Consider the following 21,299-nt stretch of genomic DNA (forward strand, 5'->3'; position numbering starts at 1 on the left):
TTCACTAGGAAGAGTACGTACATGATGAAGAAAGATATTCGTATTTTCGTAGCTACATTCCTTCTCATTTGCTTAACCACATGCTTCACACAAAGCCAAGCTCGTAATTTAAATGCTGATGAGGTTTCCCAACTATCCAGCAAATTGACAAGAACCACTGCTCCACAAGTTCCTGACACTAACACCATTTTGAAATGCTTTTCAGGTTTTGTGGATAGCTCATGTGTGCCTGAGATATTTCAATCCATAAGTAGCCGCAAAATCTCTGTGAGCCCTGGTTGTTGCAAAGCCATTCTAGAACTTGATGAGGAATGTGTCTCAAATGCTTTTGAAACTGTACCATTTTTCTACCCTTTGTTGAAACAACACTGTAGTACTCGCTTGACACAAAAGTCAATCCCATATTCATCACCTAGTTCATCATCATCATCAACAAGTACTCAACCAAGTTCAAAAAACCTTGCTCTAAAACAAGACCCACCTTCAAATCCAAGTACTTCATCACCTGTGCAAAGTGCAAGTCCACCAAATACTCCATCCTCAGGGAATCAAACATCTTTGCCTTTTGAGCTGAAGCCAGTGCAATTGCCTTTAGTTTATGGTGGTGACGAAGGCTGTTGGCAAGGTTCTGGAAATAATTATCGTTGTTGGGGAAGCAAAGAAAACAATATTTCCGGTGTTTGTTGCAATCTCGTACGATTTAGAGGCAAGGATTGTTCGACTGGAAGAGAGTACGACAACATTAACGAAAGGTGTTGTATGCAGTTTAATGATGGATCCCATAATAAGTGTATTGAGGTTACTCCCTATTATTCTTAATGAGGGTAATGTGCATGGTGTTGTTAGTATGAGACTGGCTTGGTCTCTATCCCTCGGAATAAGATGTTTTTAGAAGAAGAAAAAAAGAATAAGATGTTTTCATGGAGGTTTTAGTTTTTCGTTGTTATTTATCTTTGTTTCTTTTAGTAAAAGATGTATGCTTTGGCATTCCAGTATTTCCTTGATTGTTTTCCTATGAGATTACTGGGTTTCTTACATTTTCTTATGTTAATTGAAGTTTTATTTGTGTGAAATTATGCTATTATAGTATTATCATCAACAGCATTACATACTCTTTAACAATTTTCCAACTATAACAAAAACAAAGTTGTCAATGATGACATAACTATCGAATTATCAAATCTTACTAAGGAGAATGAGGGTTCAAATCCTCCCTCATCACGTGTGCTAACTATTAAAATTTAAATAAATAAAATAAAAAAAAGAGGGTGGGGGAGGGGGTGATATAAGCAAACCAGTCATGGCTCACAACAAAAATATAAGCTCAAAAAACAAAAACAATAATATATTACGCAGTAATTTTATCATTGATCTCTTTATAGGATATGGATTCATTTTCATTGTTTTTTACAAGAAAATGTGCATTAAGAGACTTATTTTCCCTTCTTTTTATTAGTTATTTATGAACACTGGCCATTGTTCTCCTAACAATCTGTGCCATGCGTCCGCGTTTATTTGTTGGTGGTTTTAGTTTGAGATTGACTGAAATTAAGTTCTTTATTGAAAAAATTAGTTTGAGACTCACTTGGTTTTAAAATGTCATACCTAATGCACAAAACTCTTATTTTTATTGGACCTGAGAGAAGAGTAAGCAACCTTTATCTCAATTTTGTTTTTTGTTTTGTTTTGTTTTTTTTTTTTTTTAACTTTTGCTTTTTAATAGAAGATAATTCTGAACCAATGCCATCAATTTCAATGAAAGACAATTGTCCTTGCATTAAGGCCAAAGCCAAATAGTCTAATGATTTCTTGAATGTTCATTTCTAACTATTCTTCAAATCTTTGTTCACTTTCCTTATACTAGGTTGCTTAGTTAGACTATGATATGGTGAAAATGGAACAGAACAAACCAGAAATTGCATAAAAGCAGTCCAACCGGTAAGCAAGATATTTATTTACAATTGCAGCTATCCATATATACAATATACCCGTCCACATATACTTTATATGGGCCATCTGTACATTTTCACTTTTTATCTCCACATTTTTGGCCCATTCATGGTTTCCATACAAATTTATTACTGTACAAAGAGCCATTTCAAACTGATAAACAATCATAATAAAGAATTTTTCTACATGTATCCTGGGACGGAGCCATATGACATGAAGAAGTGTCATTTGCAGCTCCTTTGAGAAGGTTGTACTGGCAGAATCCCATTCTATTCCGGCCGAAAGCTTATCAGATTAGGAAGTGCTTCTGACTGAAGATTCTTGATATCAGATGCAGTGACCTTACAAGACTCCAAGGAAAGTGAGCGTAAATTCTTCAAAGGCTTCAAATACTGCAAACCCTCACGGGTTATGCGAGAATTTGAAACATTTAAAGACACCAATGCAGTCAGCCCTACATTTAAAAAAGTATCGACATGACAGTTAAAATAAAAATCTATATTTAATCCTAACTGAAATTATGTTTTTGATTGTTAAGTTACACAAGCACCAAATAGGTCTTGAACCCATGACCTCACCTCTCACTGGTCCAATGACCATGGTTTTCGAGTTACCATACTAAGTCAAATGTATTAATATATATGCCCTACATTTGGGTACAATGTGATAAATATTTCAGAATAGTAAAGATGTTACAGTTTAGGGCCTTTTGCTATGAACATAGGTTGGGCTGAACCACATTAATTCTCTTTCTTTTTGTTCATTCTACAATTTATGTCACTCACAATCCCAACAACATTTCTAGTAGACCTAAATTCCAAATCTAACTTTTGCCTGTTTTTTTACACACGCAAACTCAGTTATACAAATGCCAGGACCAGCCAACAAAGATAGGTTAGACCACACAATCAGCAGCCTTAATCACACCTGGCTCCATTTATACCACAAGTATAACAAGATAATTATATTCAAGAGAGCTACTGCAGAAAAACAAATTAATGAAGAGAAACAGAAGATACCAGAAGCCAATTCCAATGTTTTATCTGTCAGGTTGCAGTTTTGTGACAGATTTAGCAGTTTCAGGGAGGCAAGATCTTTGATACTCTTCACACCAGCATCAGTTAATCCTCCACCACATATTTCAAGGGATTGGAGATTCTTAAAGTCTGCTTGGTATAAAAACACATAGGAGTAAGACAATATAGTGTGACAAGATCATTTGCATCAACAAGTCAAATATATACAAATATGAGGTTTACACAGAGAATTAAATTTCACCTGCATTTGATCATCCCTTACATTTTTTAATAGTACATAATAAATGAAATTAGAACACTTTAAATCTAAGCTGAAGTTGTGAACCCTTGGTAGGCACTGATATGTATATGAGTCATACCATTGGGGTTTGTCTTCATTTGCATGGATTATATTAGAGACCAAGAATTTGAGTTCATTTTCTCAGGGTTTTCTAATCACACTTAAATAAACATAAACTAAATTCATCACCAAATAAGTTAAAGCAAATTATAAACCAGAAGCGCTCCTCATGCTCCCGAAGGATTAGAACCAACATTTGGAAATGCCCAAGGTAAAACATTTGAAATTGTCGGAGAGAATAAAAAGCAATACAAGCTCGTAAAAGAAGCAAAGGATGGTGAACTAGGATCCACAACCCTAAATATTGGAAACTACCTTTGATCAGTGGATTCATATACAGAATCCTGCTAAATTAGTAGATTTGATCAGGCAGAAGCAGATTCATCCATTTTGCCAAGCTTTTGAAAGAGAATTTTATTTTGTGAGCATGGAGATTTGAACCTAGAACCTAAATTTCACCCGTAAGAAAACCAGAACTATTTTAGTTTACATTTTCATCTTATAAGAATTTTGAGTTAATTGTCATATTTACCAATGCTAACAGACTAAGGCATTCTTGAAACAGTCTAAACTAATTAATATCTTCCTCTCATTAAAAGCACTGGTGGTTTGGAATCATGTCATTGAAGTAGTTCTAAAATTAGCATACAAAATACACAAAGACGAGGGTTCACAAAGAAATTACTAGGATTAAAATCTTTAACAGTGCAAAACATAAAAGAAACTAAAAATCTCGTGCAGAGACAATCCTACAAAAAGTCCATAGAAAAAGGAAAGCACGTATTTCTCACACGAACAGTATAAGGCAGCTTAGGTATCCAAGCATGAAAATGCGCACACACACACACACGTCAGAATTCTAGAAATTTCAACATACATTGCAAACATTTTGTTCCAGAGTCAGAGATGTGAGCACCAAAAAGGTCCAGATGAGTCAAGCCAGTAAGACCTGCAAGGCAAAAACAGCAAAATTCATTGACTTTGCTATATCTGTAAGAGCATAATACAATGCAATATGCTATTTAGGTGAAGCCATAATAACTCACAAATCGGGAATAGAATAACTATTATTCTCTTTAAAATTAGCGAAGTTGTTTTTACGAGTTGCACTTTGTCAATTTTATATAATGCAGTACACAGTATACCCCACAGTTATATAACGTGGTTATACACAATAGAAGCACACAGAAACATATATTAAGGATGGGGGAAAAACAAAGAAAGAATAGTGTTAGAAGTTTGTCAACTTTACACTGAAAAAATAGCTGTTTCGCCAGTTCAAAAAAATCTCTCTTTTTTTTTTTTTTTTCCAGATACGGACCTTTTAATTTAAAAAGTAGCATGGCCCTGCTTATTGCTTAACTGATACAAATAAACCACAAGGCCATCAGAGTCGACCAATAAAACCAAGCACATGGCCACCTGAATATTGCATACTTCATGGCCCAAAAAGTCAAAAACACTAACGATCGGGGGCTTAAGTTAACCTGTCTAAAAGAATCCATGAGTATCCCACATGAAAATATAATAATTTTAATGACATGAGTCGCGGAAGCATATTCTACAAAATACAAACTACAAATTTCAAAAACCCATGGGTCCACCCATCCTTTTTTTTTTTTTTTTGAAACAGTCCCAATCCCAGATAAGGAAAAAAATCCAGTTAGCACTTCACAGCCAGCTTAAATATTCACCCAATTTTCTAAAATCTGCATAGATATGAACATAGTAACATACACCTTGCCAAAAGCATAACTACACATGTTTCAATTAACAGAACTTAATGCACTAGATTCCCAGAATGAATCCACAATGTAGTTAGCTATTGAAATACTGTACTTAGAGAAACAGTACACCTGAAAACTCAAGACTTACTTGTAAGAGCTGCAAGTCCAGCATCAGTAATTTGGCGAGCATCCAAATTAAGAGATTTAAGAGACGTCAATCCGGATAACTTTTTCAAACTACTGTCATTTACCAAGGTAAATGACAGATTCAAATTCTCCAGATTAGTTAAACCTGGATGAAAGATAAGAATATAAATTAAAGCAAGCAGCTAACAATTACATAAAATACTTGGCAATTACCATAATATAAAAATTATTGTCAACTAAAAATATTAACATACTCAAAAAATAAATCTCAAATTCATTAGAATAACAACTCATTGCCTCATTTCAAACAATACAAAATTCACAACAATAAACGGCAAGATATTTCATCTTTCTTAAACGGGTAAATTATATATAACCAATTACCCCCTGTAGTTAACCCCTCCATGACTTTTCGAAAGTGAACTAAACCTCCCTGAGATTTGGAACAAATTGAAATTGTGAGGGTTCTAACCAGCTTAATAGATTTTGCACACGTGAGAGGCATGTGTTAAATTTTTGAGTGTCAAAATAGTTGGGAAATCTTTCCCCCCTCCTAAAGCGGTTTGACGAAAATGCTCATAGTGGAGCACTCAATCTCCATATTTCAAGCATTAGCCAGTTCAACTGTGTCCAGACCTAGCACATAGCCTCTGGCCTCTTCCAACATCCTCTTGCCACAAGCCAAGCTGTAAAGAAGCTTTGCTTTTATTTGCTTAGGGTGTCACATGCAGTTTACGTATGTGATTGCCTTAATGAACCTGATGCTTTTTATGTGAAATACTATTATAAGAAGCTATGCAAATTTCAACAAACCATGTAGTGATTTAGGATTTTAATATGGTTGGAAAATGGGTTATGCCAAATCATTATATGTTTCCACCTTTGGTGAAGGTGAGCACAGAAATCGGGTCATTGAGAGAAGGAGGAAAGACTCCTGCCTGGGTGGAGCAATTCGAGATTGAGTTAGATTTGTTTGTGTGGAACATTGATTCACATGTACTCAATTTGACGGTGGATTGGGGATGCATGGGTGGGGTTTGATGCAGAGCCTGAGCAAGCTCTGATGAGTTAGAAACTTGGAATATGATGATTGATGGTGAATACGTAGTATCACAAGTGCCTTTAATGTGTGCAAAATCTGTTGAGTTGTACAGAAACCTAATGATTTCAATTTAGTCTAAAGTTCGAGAGTTTTAGTTGATGCCAGGGAAGTAAATTGAAAAAGAGGTTTAACCACAGGAAAGTAACCTATAATTTACCCTTCTTAAATTGAAAAGTTATAGTTAGCAGCTGGAAGGAAAAGAAAAACAAGGTGCATCTCCTTCTAGTGACAATTTTGAATAACAGAGTACAATTGAGATTAACAAAGTAAGTTTTTCAACATGTAACATAGAGAAGATAAGATAGTGTCATAAAGATAGTGTCTTATTGATCTGCCTTTGCGAGGAGGTACTTTCACTTGGTCAAATTCTAGAGAAGTTGTTTCGAAGGCTAGGCTAGACAGATTTTTGTTTTCTGCAGATTGGGAGGACAAGTTCCCAACAGTTTCTCAAAGACGGCTGTCTAAATTGTGCTCAGATCATTTTCCAATTGTCCTGGAGGGTGGTTCTTTTCAGAGAGGGAGTATGCCATTTAGATTTGAGAATATGTGGCTAAAGGATGAAGGTTTTATGGATAGGGTTCGGTCATGGTGGGATTCCTACCAGGTTCATGGTGCACCGAGCTTTATTCTGGCTAATAAATTAAAGCTCCTTAAAAATGATTTGAAAAGATGGAATGTGGAGGTGTTTGGTCATGTTGATGTTCGAATAAAAAAATTGTGGAAGGACCTTAGTGTTCTAGAGAATAGGGAGGAGAGTCCGAGATTATCAGTGGAGGAAAGGGTGGAAATGGGAAGAATTCGTGATGAGTTAGAGAAAGTTACTCTGTTGGAAGAAATTAGTTGGAGACAGAAATCTAGAATTCTTTGTGTTAGGGAAGGAGACAGGAATACTAAGTTTTTCCATCGTATAGCTAATTCTCATAGGAGGGCTAATTCTATTGATAGGCTTATGGTGGATGGGGTGTTGTCTTCGGACCCTGCTGCTATAGCAAACCGTATTTCTCAATTTTATAGACAGCTTTACCTTGAGGAGGTAGCTCACAGACCTGTATTAGATGATGTGGAATTTTCTAGCATCTCGGTGGAAGATGCAAGTTGGCTAGATAGGCCTTTTGAGGAAGGAGAAGTGTTTGAGGTGATCCATGATTTTAATGGTGATAAGGCACCTGTCACGGATGGCTTTTCCATGGCCTTCTTCCGGTCTTGTTGGGGTGTTTTGAAACCGATATATTATGGGTATGTATTCCATAATTTCCATTCTCAGGCAGTGTTTGAGAAGAGTCTTAATGCTTCATTCCTAGCCCTTATTCCTAAGAAAGTGGATGCTGTGGAGGTAAAGGATTATCGGCCTATCAGCTTAGTTGGTGGGATGTATAAAATTATTTCTAAGGTGTTGGCTAATCGGCTTCGTAGGGTGGCACATGGTCTTATTTCGGATTCACAAAATGCTTTTGTGAAGGGCAGACAGATTTTGGATTCCGTCTTGATCGCTGCTGAATGTATTGATAGTAGATTGAAGTCAGGAGTCCCGGGTGTGCTTTGTAAGTTGGATGTGGAGAAGGCGTATGATCATGTGAGTTGGGATTTTTTATTGTATATCTTTTAACGTTGTGGTTTCTCGGACAAATGGAGAAGCGGATAAGATATTGCATTTCAGCTTGTAAAGTTCTCTATTTTGATCAATGGCAGCCCAACTGATTTTTTTTGGAAGTTCTAGGGGCTTCGACAAGGGATCCTTTATCTCCATTGTTGTTTGATATTGTGATGGAGGCATTAAGTCGTATGTTGGATGTGGCTGCCTCTGCTGGGCAATTTTCAGGTTTTTCTGTGGGCGGTGTGGTTGGTCCATCAGTGATGGTGTCTCATCTCCTATTTGCAGATGACACTTTGATTTTTTGTGATGCTGAACCGTCTCAGATTGCTAATTTGAGAGCGGTTCTTACTAGATTTGAGGAGGTGTCCGGGCTTCATATTAATTTAGGGAAATCTGAGTTGGTACCTGTTGGTGGCGTACCCAATTTGGAGGCTTTGGTGGGTCTGTTGGGGTGTGGGCAGTCTTCTCTGCCCTTGAAATATTTGGGCCTTCCTTTAGGTGCTAAATTTAAGGACTTATCTGTTTGGAACCCTATTCTTGAGAGAATGGAGAGGAGATTAGTAGGTTGGAAGAGAATGTATTTATCTAAAGGGGGTAAGGTGACCCTCATTAAAAGCTCACTATCGTCCTTACCTACATATTTTCTTTCCCTTCTTCCTTTACCAGGTAAGGTGGCTAAGCGTATGGAGAAATTACAGAGAGATTTTTTGTGGGATGGGATTGGTGGTGAACCTAAAATTCATTTAGTTAATTGGGCCAAGGTTTGTAGGCCACTGAAGGATGGGGGTTGGGTATAAGACGGTTGGGTAATTTTAGTGCACTTCTTTGGGTAAATGGTTGTGGAGGTATGGCACCGAGATTGATGCTTTATGGAGAAGGGTTATAGAGGCAAAATATGAGAATATTTGGGGTGGTTGGTGTACGAAGAAGGTGACAAGTCCTTACGGGGTCAGCTTGTGGAGATATATTAGAAGTGGTTGGTTGAACTTCTCTAAATTACTTGTTTATGATGTGGGGGATGGTACTAGAGTGAAATTTTGGAAACATGTGTGGTGTGGGGATTGTACTCTCCAAGAGGCCTTTTCGGAGCTTTATTGTCTTAGTAGGTCCAAGGACTCCTCAGTGGCTGAAGTTATGGGTTGGTTTGCTGGGAGGTATCATTGGAATGTGCAATTTCGTCGTCCTCCACAAGACTGGGAAGAAGAAGCCTTTGATCGGTTTATGGGGCTACTTTACTCCTCGTCAGCAAGAGGGTTTGGACCAGATAGGGTATGTTGGAAGCCTGAAAGGAATACAGGTTTTGAGGTTAGAGGTTATTACAGTTCTTTCTACCCTCATAATCTTGTTTCCTTTCCCTGAAAAATGATATGGCAATCGAAGGCTCCTCCAAGGGTAGCCTTCTTTTCTTGGTCTGCTTCCTTAAGTAAGATTTTAACAACAGACAACCTTCGTAAAAGACGAGTGATTGTGATTGATTGGTGCTTTATGTGTAAGAGGTGTGGGGAGTCGGTGGATCATCTTCTACTTCATTGTACCATAGCTTGGGAATTGTGGTCTTTAGTTTTTTGTTTGTTTGGCATTCAGTGGGTTATGCCTCGTACTGTTCTTGAGGTGTTTGAGGCTTGGCAAGGAAAGTTTGCGCGACATCGTCACATTGATGTTTGGAAATTAGTTCCTCACTGCTTGATTTGGTGCATTTGGCGAGAAAGGAATGCTAGAAGTTTTGAGGGCTGCGAACGCTCTTTGATGGAGATTAAGTCTTTCTTCTTACACACTCTCTTTGAATGGAGTGTGGTTTTTTCTCATTTTTCTTGTTCTTCCTTTTCTATTTTTCTTGACCGTTGTTCTTTTGTTTCTTGATTTTTGTACCCATAGTACATCCCCAATGTACTCGGCTTGGCGACTTCTTTTTTCATTGTTATTAATAATATTCTTACGTTATTTATCAAAAAAAAAGTTTCACCAAGAAAAGATGAGAATTCTAAATTACCAAGGGTAAGACAACTGCTATCAGTCATTGGAGTAACACAAATTGTTTACATTTCTTCTCTCTTTTTTTATTTGTCATCAAAATTGAAATCCATGTTGCAATAACAAAATATTTAGGTAATAACAAAAATAACCACAACAGTTTCAACTTACTATTTTGATTTCATTTATCCCTTGTCAAAAGAAATCAACAACACATGCAAATTGTACTTTCCATATATAATAATGCTATGCATTTTCAGAAAATATGATTTTAAGTGAAGGACTTGAACAATTACGTTAGGACACACCAAAAGTAAATCCCTTTCTTTCAAACAGTCAACATGCATATCATATTTATAGAATGATATCATCTAACATATGAGAGGAGATATGAAAACAGGCATGAAATAAAAAAATATACATGGTTAAAAGAACTGCATATTTTTATTGTTGAAATTTATGTACTTTGATAGTTCGTGGGAACCTTATGTAATGAAACAGTTATAAGGAACTCAATTCATAGATGGAATTGATGGATACATAGCTTGAACTGAAGATGCAGCATATTCATAAGCTAGTAAATCAGTTATTCATAAGCTAGTAAATCAGTTTGAAACCAGTCATATGATGGAAAAGCAAGATTGAAGTAGGGTAGAATCCTGACCTGAGAGATGACGAAGCCCATTGCTTGCTACTTCAGTATCTGACAATTCCAAAGTCTTCAAGAGTGTAAGGCCTGAATAGATAAATCACAATATAAATCCATACTCAAATTTCATAGAAAATTGGTACTTCATATCCTTATGAATTGAAATTACATTGATATATCCATTAACTAAGGTCTTATGTTCAAATCCAGATGCATTGAGAATCATGTTAGATTGCTAGAAGGATCAATAGTTAAAAAACCATGGAGCAACATACTACATTACACAATTTAAACCTAAAGATAATTCATAATGTGCAACATCAAAAGTCTTTTTCACAATACCTGAATCATGTGTCAACCATAATAGATTTCTAACATAAGAGATGGAAAATTAACGTCCGCAGATTACCAAGATAGTAGGCCGAGTTCAAATTAATTCCAGGTATAGAATGAACCTCCTATTGAGTTGACCAATGCATGCATAATAAAGATAAAGACCTGGAATGTTATATAACCAATTTTTCTTCCACAGTTGTCCTAGGACTCCCAGTTCTCACTAAACATCAGAATATAAATGGAGGTTTACATATCTTAGAAGAACTATCAACAATATGCCCTTTGTTCCCCTTCTGGGTCCTGTGAGGCAATTGTCTTCTAGATTTTAATTAGAGTGTAAAAGTCCATTAAGTAAATATTCTGCAATTTAACTCAGAATAAAACCATAGCTACCCCAGTGACTTCTCCTTTTTTTGACAAAATGAAAGTTTTTAGAAATGAGGAAAAACTGGACGGTCATCAACAAGTTCTCCTGTATATTTCCATCACAAATCAATCATGGCTAACCCCCCCCCGGTGTTTGGATGAAAATTTGAAATTCGTTCAAAATGACAAAATTTAAATTAATGAGAATTTCAAGTGCATCAATTTATACTCCAATTGTTTGAATGAGAATATTTAAGTTAGGAAAGAGTACTATAGTAGTTACAAAGATGATAGCAATAACTTGGCATTATGTCTAGTAATTCATGGTGGTGGCAGCAACGGGTGGCAATAGCAGCAGTTGGTGGCAGTCATGGCTGTGGCTGTGGCTGTGGCATTTGCACTTGTGGTGGTGCTAGCAACAGCAACAAATGGTGGTGGTAGTGATGGTGGCAACAACATTGGTGATCACAATGTGAAAGAATAACCGTTGGGAATGGTGATGTTGGTAAAATTTGTACAATGACACCCTACATAATGGAATTTAAATTTGGTATTTGAATGTTTAAAATCCCAAATTCAAAACTTAATATTTTAAACAGCTCACTTGTTAATCCAAACAAGGATATCAATATTAAGATAGAGGAGAAACCATTATAAGATAGTATAAAGATAGAAGAAAAAAAGACTATCTGTGTGACACATTCATAAGCTCCTTATGATAAGTTGACAATCAACCAAAATTGAGGCTGATCCTCATGAAACATGTGATCAGATAGGCCAAATGCATTTAACCACACAATTCATGAATGCTATTTCTCACTAACCTACTTTTTGCAGAAAATAAAATGAAACAAAAGAGAGAAGATATCAAATTGCACACCATCTCACATAACAATCATAACTGTCATATAAAATGAATTAGTGAAACATAATAATAAACCTGTCAGATTAGCAAGCCCTTCATCACCTATCCCGCAGGAATCCAAGTTCAAACTTTCCAAATTCGTTAAACCTGCAAAGCAATAACACACAAAAAGAACTAGTTTAAAGCCACTCCCTCAAAATCCAGGAAGAAATATCAAAGGGAGCATAAAAATAGGCCAGTCAGACAAGAAAATTTATAGGGAAGAAATATCTAAAATGACAAAACTGAATACTTGCAAATTAGAAAAATTAAGTAACAGTTATCTCATCATATGTGGTGTTTGACCAAGAAAGCAGCTATTATTGTTTTATCCAAGCTTCGAACAATTCATTTCAAAACTGCCTTTATCGTTTGGACGTCCCATTGTAAAAGAAAATTAAACTACTAGAAGCTAGTCCATTACTCCAAAAAGGTTTTAAGTATTTCTTTTTCAAACAACCATCACCAACAGATCAAGAGTTCTTCATCCACAATACTTCATTATATATGAAAATGTAGTGTTCTGGGTCATATTAGTCAAGGTTGCAAAGAGCTCCCATGTCCTTTCATTACTGAGCGAGGAAAAGAATGAAAAGGGTCAAAACTAAGTAACAAGTTAACACAAAAAATTGCTCAGACTGAGCTCACCTGCTCTTTGGATATCTTACATTGGAAAATAGAAAGGAAAAGGTCAAGCATTCTGAAAGGAAAAAGAAAGGAGTGGGTGGAGAGAAACAGAGAGAACCTTTAAGATGCACCAAACAGGCATCAGTAATATTGCTGAATCCCAAGCTCAATACCTTCAAGTTTTTATTCCCTGCAGCAATGCAGTAGACTCAAGATTAACAGCCATGCAACAGTTGTAAAGATAAGAAAAAGAATTTTCTTATTATGATGCATTACATCATCCACAAGGCCACATCCAATATGGCATCAATAACCTAAGGTCACTCACCAGAAAATTTCCCCCATCCATCATCATTTAGACTACATCTGTTAAGGTTTAAGACAGCCAGGGCAACCAGAGCTGCACCCCAAAAAAACAAAACAAAACAAAATAAAATTAATAATAATAATAAATACACACGTTCAAAGAACTCAAAAAGTATGGCCTGTTAAAAAAAGAAAAGTGATTTCCCAACATATCATATAATTTGTGGACATGGACCTAAGTGTCATGAATTGTGCCGAATATAGAAGCTATTAAAAATCTAGGGTTAGGGAAATGGCTGTATATTTGATATACATATCATGTACATACAGATATACAAATACATATATAGATGCATGAATTCATGTATACAAGCATAGATGCATACATATGAATACCTGTTTGCATGAAAAGTTCTATGAATAGTAAAGCAATTATAAAAATAACGACTTTGTGTAGTTTTGTTGACAAATATGCATAAGCACACCTATAATGCTACACATTTCTTATGTGAAAGAGATTGAATCTCATATAAGTCTCCAACATAGAGTCATTCTGACGACAATTACAAATAGGAGTGTCTTACATATCATAAATATTACCCACAATAAACCCACAAGCATGGATAACATTTTTATCATTTATTGTCTAAAAATATTATAGACATTGTTAAAGATGAGAATATAATAATATAGAGAAGCAGAAGCAAGACAGAGAGAAGAAACACAAGGGATTACATGGTTCAACCAACAGTCTACATCCTCACAATAAAGCCCTAGCGGCTACATCTTTACTATATACTCAAGTCTACTATTAGAGTGAACCCTAACAGTGTAATAATAGAAACTAGAAGCTAGGTTTAGCTCAATATGGGCTTACAACATAACAAGGCCTCTTGGGCCATTGCATCAACATATACCCAATACTTTAGCAGACATAATTTTGGTACTAGTAGCTGCAAATATTTGCAATTTTGCATTAATAACCCATGCAACAAGTTTTTAAAAGGCAGTCTCTGACAGCCACTAAATGACAGGCACGCATGCTATATTTGCTGCTTCAATGGGAAAATATCCTAAAGCTTGGAGTTTCAGGAATTTCATTTCTCTGCATGATTTTGATACAGACTCTGATTAATATCGATCTCCAGATATACAATAAATAACACAAACTGAGTTCCAAAAAACATCATATTACTTTCCAAGTAATAGCCAGAGGCTTTTTCATAATAATAATAATAATGAATGCTATTGTAAGGATCATTACCAAGCACAAGACCAAAGAGAAAACAAACCTGAAATAGATTCCAAACATGCATTAGTAATATTGCATCCCTCCAAGTTCAACATTGTAAGGTTGTGCAAACCTGCCATACACAAATGAAGATTCAGCAATTGCTGCATCAAGTGTCTGAAAGAGAACCAAACAAGACAGAAATAATCCAACAAATAGATGCCATAAACAAAACTTCTAATCAACTAAAATGATAAAAACAAAACAAACAAAAAACTGTCAAACATTCCAGAATGAAGGGGCCTAAGAGAGTATTTTAATTACTTGTGACCAAGATATGCAAGACCAATTTAGCTCAAAACTAAGCAGTAAAGTATTCTAATAAATTACTCAAGATATAGTTGCAAAGAAATTATATGTCATAAATGGAAAGGACCATAGATGAAGAGCATAGGAATAAAAAGTATTCTAAAGTACAATGGAAGTACATAAAACCCCTCATAGATATGACATTATCAGATAGTCCCACTTTTAAGACAAGAAAAGAAGATTAGTTTATTCTTCAGAAATAAAATATTGTTGTTTGAGTTTTCCTCATGAGTTTAAGGATTAATTAGTAGATTAATATCTTACGCTTAATGTTGTCTTAGTGTGCAGGTTGAATCACTCGTAGTCCTTTTGGTGTATTCTGGAAAGGATTCAAATCTTCTAGATTTCCTAAGGTACTCTACCAATAGATTTCCTTAAATCCTAATCACTCTTTTATGATTTAAGGGTCTACATTTTGTCATGTTAGCATTCCACTAACAATACTCTTAAAATAATAAAATAATATTATAAACAAAACAATTAAGATTATTGTTAGTTGAATGCTGACATGGAAAAATTTAGACCATTAAATCATTAAAGAATAGTTCAGATTTAAGGAAATTTATTTGGTAGAGTACCTTAGGAAATCTAGAGGATCTAAATCCATTCTGGAAAGCTAGGAATTATAACATCTTCCAAGCCAATGAACTCTCCTCGGCTTTGAAAATATCTTGAAATCCTTTGTTGCTGGGTTGTCTATGTCATGGTAATTTTAAAATATCCTATTGCATTTGTTAAGCTAGTTTGCAAAATATCTTGAAATCCTTTGTTGCTGGGTTGTCTATGTCATGGTGATTTTAAAATAATCTATTGCATTTGTTAAGCTAGTTGTCCATAGTGTTTTCCATTTGCTGGTTTTCATACTCTCTCATTGCATGCTTCCCTTATCTCTAAGGTTTACCCATTCTCTCTTTAGTTCAAAATTAAATAAAACAGGAGAGGCGGTTATTGAAGGTTGCACTACAATATTACAGGTTCTTCAGAGTTGGTTTTCCTCACACACACACACACACACACACACACAAACACTGCAGTAGCTCCAGTGTAGATAGGATACCCTTTTCTCATACAAGTTCATATGATAAATGATAAAGAAAATATTATATGGGAAGGGATAATGCAGTAATTGTATTTTTTTTTTTACAAAGTACAGAAACAACAAACTGGAAAGTACCTTTTAAATAAGAAACTCCAACATCAGTAATATTACTGCTGAAAGCCTGTAACTCCTTAAGGCTAGTGATCCCTGACACGAGGAGAACAAGAGTCTAGATAAGTTGACTCAAACCCAACTATTTTGTAAAGAAGTGAATATTTTGATTGCTTGAATCTAGCATGTCCTGTTAAGTTGATGCATTCTAATTATGTGAAAACTAAAATTAAGGAATCAGTGATACTCCAGTGAAAAAATTCATGCACCAAGCATGTGTGCACTCGAGAGAAAGTACATGGTTAATACTCCTCACATCAACAGGAGGGAGGGAAAATATAACAACAATATAATCCAAATATATCATAATAAAACCAAAAGCCCTCGTAACATGGAAAGTACTAAAATATGAATGTGAACCAGTCAACAATGAATCTACGATACAATTAAATTAATTTAGATCATATTTTGAAGTAACAGACCCTACGGATTAGTTAATAAGGATAAGTAAAATTATCTCAAACAGAAATTAAGACTCAAAGATTAGCACTCCATTAATAAAAAGTTGGAAATTCAATTTACCTTTTTTTTTCTTCAATTATTGTCTACAAAAGTTTGAATCAACAAAAGACAACCACTTTTCTCAAAATCTCCTTGGACATATAATTTTAGCACTATAAACATCAAAGAAACTCATGTTTTAGACATCCAATAAACACACATTGGAAATTTGGTGGAGAACTACTGTTTCTGTCATTTTAAAGTAGTGGTATAATTGTACATAAAAAACACAGTAATTTGTGGCTGCAATTACCAGATATAGCCTTCAGGTCCAAATCTGTAACGCATTTACAACATCCAATATTCAGAGACTTAAGCTTCAATAAACCTGCAAGAGAAGATTTAAAATAAAAAATAAACAAGTAAAACACAAAATAACCATCTATATATATATGGGGTTGGCTAAGGATCTCCAACAAATTAGTTAGGGTCAACCACATGTATTCTTTTCCTCCATTCTATTCTATCTGAAGTTATCATCCCTGTTAGGTGAAATATTAGTCTAAAATTGCAAAATCTACTAGTTCACATAGCAGCCCCGTGAGTGAGAAATCATGTTTATATAGCTTTCTGCCACTTAGTGCTAAAATTGATTCTTATCACACTGCAAGAAAGATGCAGCATAACTGAATCAGCTTTCCCGCTCCCATATATAAAATTCATAAAAAGGGCTCCAAATTTCCCAAGTTATTTAAAAGAAATACAATGTAAAGGTATCTAATCTTACATGTAAACCTACTAAAAGTGGAGGAGTTAAGCAACAGAAGGACATGACAACAGTATTGAGATGTAAATCAGTTTAATCCCTTGTATAATAATAAAAATCTTGTTACTATCCCCTTTTTTGTGGATATGTAAAATTTTTGTTTCTATTGTTGATAATAAGATAGCCATCAAAAAAAGAATAATTTCATTCAGCATGGACAAAAGAGAAGAAGAAGAAGAAAAGATGGTGTCTACTTATGAGAACAAGACGAGAAGTTTATTTTCATCAAGCAGGAAAAAAATACCTTTGAGATGAAAAAATCCACCATGAATCCCTGAACACCTTTCCAAGTCCAACTTTTCCAAGTTAATTAAGTTGGAGAAGGCACGCATTCCTTCAGCAGTAATTGCATCACACTTTTTAAAACTCAATGATGTCAAGTTTGAAAGACCTACAGAACAAGGTTACAATTATTATCCTCGTTAACCAACAAAGAACCCAATCTTTAGAAATGTTAAACTGGTCCAAAAGATCATTCAAATGATGATAGTTGAAACTGAAGCGACAAGTGACAAAGACAAGGTTGTGTGATTCTGGTTTTTTTTTTTTTTTAATAAGTAAATAAACTTTTATGCAAATTTATAACAAGGAGTCAACTAAGTATACAACAGGTGACCAAAACAATCGAATACACAAATTACAAGCATCCATCAAATCACAAACCGAAAAAATAGAATGACTTCCTATGATAGACATCCAATCCGATAGTGTTATAAAGAAGAAAAGTTTTAAGTCAGCTATTGTCCTTTCAGAATCTTCAAAACATTGGCTGTTTCTCTCCCGCCAAATACACCACATCAAACAATGTGCGACAGCCATCCAGATAACACCATTACAAGGGTGACCAAAACATAACATGTATTGAATTGTAAGCCAGTGCCTCAAAGACATTAAAACTTCTTAAAATAGAACCAACTGAAGCCAGCTTTCATCAGCTACTTGAATGCTACCAACAGCACAATTTACTATTAGCAAAATATATTGCCATGGAGATGGCCACCTATACACCAATACGGCAAGTATCAATTGCAGTTCATAATTGTATTTTTCCATTGGCAATACAGTAACATGTCAATAACCGAAATAGAAAGTTTTTCTTTGATTACATAAAACTCATATTACTGAGAAGATACAAACTTATTTACAGTTGTCAGAAAGTGATTTCTCAAATTACATTTCTCGAAATATTTGAGTACAGTAACATGGCAATAACTGAAACAAAGTAATCAGTTCTCAAGGTGAAAAAAAGAGAGGTAAATTTCTTGAATTTTACTTTATACTCATGTTCTAATCCAGAAATTAAACCATCAATTCTGAATCTTAAAAGGCTGGGCCCACCAAAAAATTTAAATAAAAAAAATCTCAGTTGGTGGGATATTTCTAAAGGTTTGTTCTACGTTTGGGTGCACTAGGTACTATTTTGAACATAAAAGAACCATTTTCTCCAGGTACAAAACTGCACATTAAGTATAAAACTGATTTTGCTTTTGATCAAGTAATGTTAAAAACAAGAAACCACGTCAGAGGGTACCATATCCATAAGGCACGTACAAAAACACATGAACGTTCATCAACCTCTGCAATAAACAGCATCTAAGTAGTTGCACAAAAGAAACAGAGAATATTACCACTAATGTGTTTAAGCCCATGTTCTGATAATTGGTCAGTGTAATTAAAAGTAAAGGTTTGTAGGTTTGGGCATTCTTTCAGTAGAGCCAATCCAGAATCTGTCACATCAGAACTAGAAATATCAACAGAAAGTAAAGATGACCCTTGTGAAGAGATGAAATCCATCCAACTATCCTTCACTCCAGGATATTCACCCAAGAATACATCCTGCCAATACAAGATAATGATCTAATAAACAACAAGCTGTACAAGTGAAAAAACTTAAATAAATAAGCTCCATTCATACTTTAAGTTTGCTTAGCCACTAACAAAATTATATTATAATTAATTTAAGCCATCAACTTGGGCATTACCTGGAGAGCACAATCTCGAAAAGCTTTGAGAGAAACATCAGTAAGACATCTGGAATGTATTAATTCGTTGAAGATCTGCTGACTTATATCCCTCGGAAGAATTGAAAATGAACTATGTTTGTCAATGTCCTGTTTAAATTAGCATAAAACGATCAGGTAACAGTGATCCATGCACACAAACTCACACACTCAATGCCACATGCCAAACAAAGCAAGTATATGTACCTCACGTATTTTGTATATGCATAAGTCCATGAGGGAAGGGCATTTGCCCCGTCCTGGCTGACAATCTATAATGGGCCGAGAAAATGAATTTCCCAGCCATTTTGAGCTGGCAATTTTACAAAATCGTTCAGAGACCCCTCTACACCCACCATCTTCCATGACCAGTTGCTCTCTCTTCCTTGAACAAATTCCCCCCATGATATAATGATCTAGCAACAAACCAATCTCATATAATGCCCCAAAACATGATGGAATGCCCCATTTCAGAACAAAATTTTATGGGCATGAACTCCACTTCAACCTGTAGGACGAAAATTTTCATGATAAGCTATATAGCACATGTTGTAAACCCAGCACGAATGCCTAAGTAAAATGCAAAACTTTACCACATTGTTGCTCATGCATTGAAAGATTTAAATGGAATTGAGAGCATGTAATGCTAGCAAATATTTATCCATGCACATCATCTCTAAAAAATGGCAAAACCTTTAAAACCACTTGCAATTCGTTTGCCATGGCAATCTTCTTCAAGAATCAAAATATTTACTAGCCACTTCTTTTAAATAGCAGAATTTCAAAACAACCAAATAAATTGATCACCAAAGTTTTTAAATAAAATTTTCAATTGGGTTATAGTTCAAATAAAATTAAACTTTTTTGGTCTACCATTTATCTTTTTTTAATTATCTCTTACTCAATTTTTTTCTTACATAAGTTTTCTTACCTTTTTATATTATTGATAACTCATATTAATAACGCAATCAAAATAAGTACATTTATTTCAAGTTTCAAACTCATATTCGGGGATCAATTAAAATAAATAAATAAAACAACAAACAATCATATGGGTCATAATCACTAATAAAAAACAAATCAAACCATGGCATAACTGTTACAAAAGCAGAAACGATAATTATCAGAGGATTTTATCTCATAAAGAATAAAAATTATCACTTTGTCAGTGTATTTGGGCATAAACAAAAATAAACCCAGTTAATTTTCTGTAAAGAAAAAAAAAAATAGAATATACGAAAGGCTTAGGATAAAAAGTATACTACATAGCCTTTAAGACAAACCAAAAAAAAAAAAAAACACCCATCACATACATAGCTCATATTCAAAGTTTTGTCATAGAATCTCTGACCAGCAACTATCAAAAACTCAGTTTTGGAATATAAACTTTCTGATCACTCTGTTTCTCACTTGCAATAGTCACTCTCACTCACTACATATAAAACAATTTTAGTACATGTTTTCTTTGTGTTTTGACAACCTTTCACAAAAATAAAGGACCCCATTAAGTCGACAAGCGAAATCTTCCTTTCTTTTTTGTTTTTCTTCGACAGTTTTCTCGGGAACCAAACAGAGAGTGAAGAATCACGTGTGAGTGAGACTATGAAAATGATCAGTCATGATGAGCGAAAAAAAAAAAACTCAAATTCTACACGCAGACCGAAAAAGAATGAAAAGGTTTACCTTAACTCAGAGCTGAGTTCTTGGCCAATCAACTCGGTTATGAGAAAGAGAGAGAAAGTGAAAGTGAGAAAATGCAGGGGAGTTAGGCAAAGAATGAAGAGGAGAGAGAGAGAGAGAGGAGCTGAGTCTGTGCCACCTGATCTTTGCCACGTGGCAATTTGGCGCGGTTAGGCATGACTTGATGAGAATGGGAGAAGACAGTGGGCCGAAGGGACTAAAATATGGGCCCCATCTTAGGTGCTCTCAGTCTCTGCTTTGACAGTTGACACTTTCTTTTATAGCACAATGTTTTGTTTTTTTCTTTTTTCTTTTTTTTGGATAAGTTTAACACACTGTTTAGATAGGAAAAAAAGGATAATATTTTAGTGGAGTACGCTTCCATCCGAGAGTAACGATACATGTATCGAATGCATGCTATACTTTATTAAAAGAAAGACATTTTGAACATATATTGATATTGTTTTCCATAATGTCCCTCTACCA

The 21,299-nt window shown here is 35.0% G+C and overlaps 1 protein-coding gene across 3 annotated transcripts; it reads right to left on the reverse strand.

The window, feature by feature from the left end:
• Positions 1-1,916: 1,916 nt before the first annotated feature.
• On the reverse strand, positions 1,917-20,952 carry LOC142614163 (uncharacterized). Of its 3 annotated transcripts, none has more exons than XM_075786710.1 (16): positions 20,817-20,952; positions 19,341-19,641; positions 19,116-19,244; positions 18,762-18,969; positions 17,378-17,524; positions 16,621-16,695; positions 15,831-15,902; positions 14,349-14,420; positions 13,079-13,150; positions 12,869-12,940; positions 12,160-12,231; positions 10,533-10,604; positions 5,203-5,346; positions 4,205-4,276; positions 2,970-3,116; positions 1,917-2,404 (listed from the first exon to the last, which is right to left on the reverse strand). In XM_075786710.1, the coding sequence occupies exons 2-16, from the start codon at positions 19,536-19,538 to the stop codon at positions 2,220-2,222; spliced, it is 1,737 nt and encodes a 578-aa protein (XP_075642825.1). In that variant the 5' UTR covers positions 19,539-19,641; positions 20,817-20,952; the 3' UTR covers positions 1,917-2,219. The 3 variants fall into 3 exon arrangements, with proteins under 3 accessions (XP_075642825.1, XP_075642840.1, XP_075642832.1); XM_075786725.1 differs by lacking the exon at positions 20,817-20,952 and adding an exon at positions 20,447-20,773; XM_075786717.1 differs by lacking the exon at positions 20,817-20,952 and adding an exon at positions 20,614-20,734.
• Positions 20,953-21,299: the final 347 nt, after the last annotated feature.

Source organism: Castanea sativa, chromosome 1, assembly GCF_040712315.1.
Source record: "Castanea sativa cultivar Marrone di Chiusa Pesio chromosome 1, ASM4071231v1".
NCBI lineage: Eukaryota > Viridiplantae > Streptophyta > Magnoliopsida > Fagales > Fagaceae > Castanea > Castanea sativa.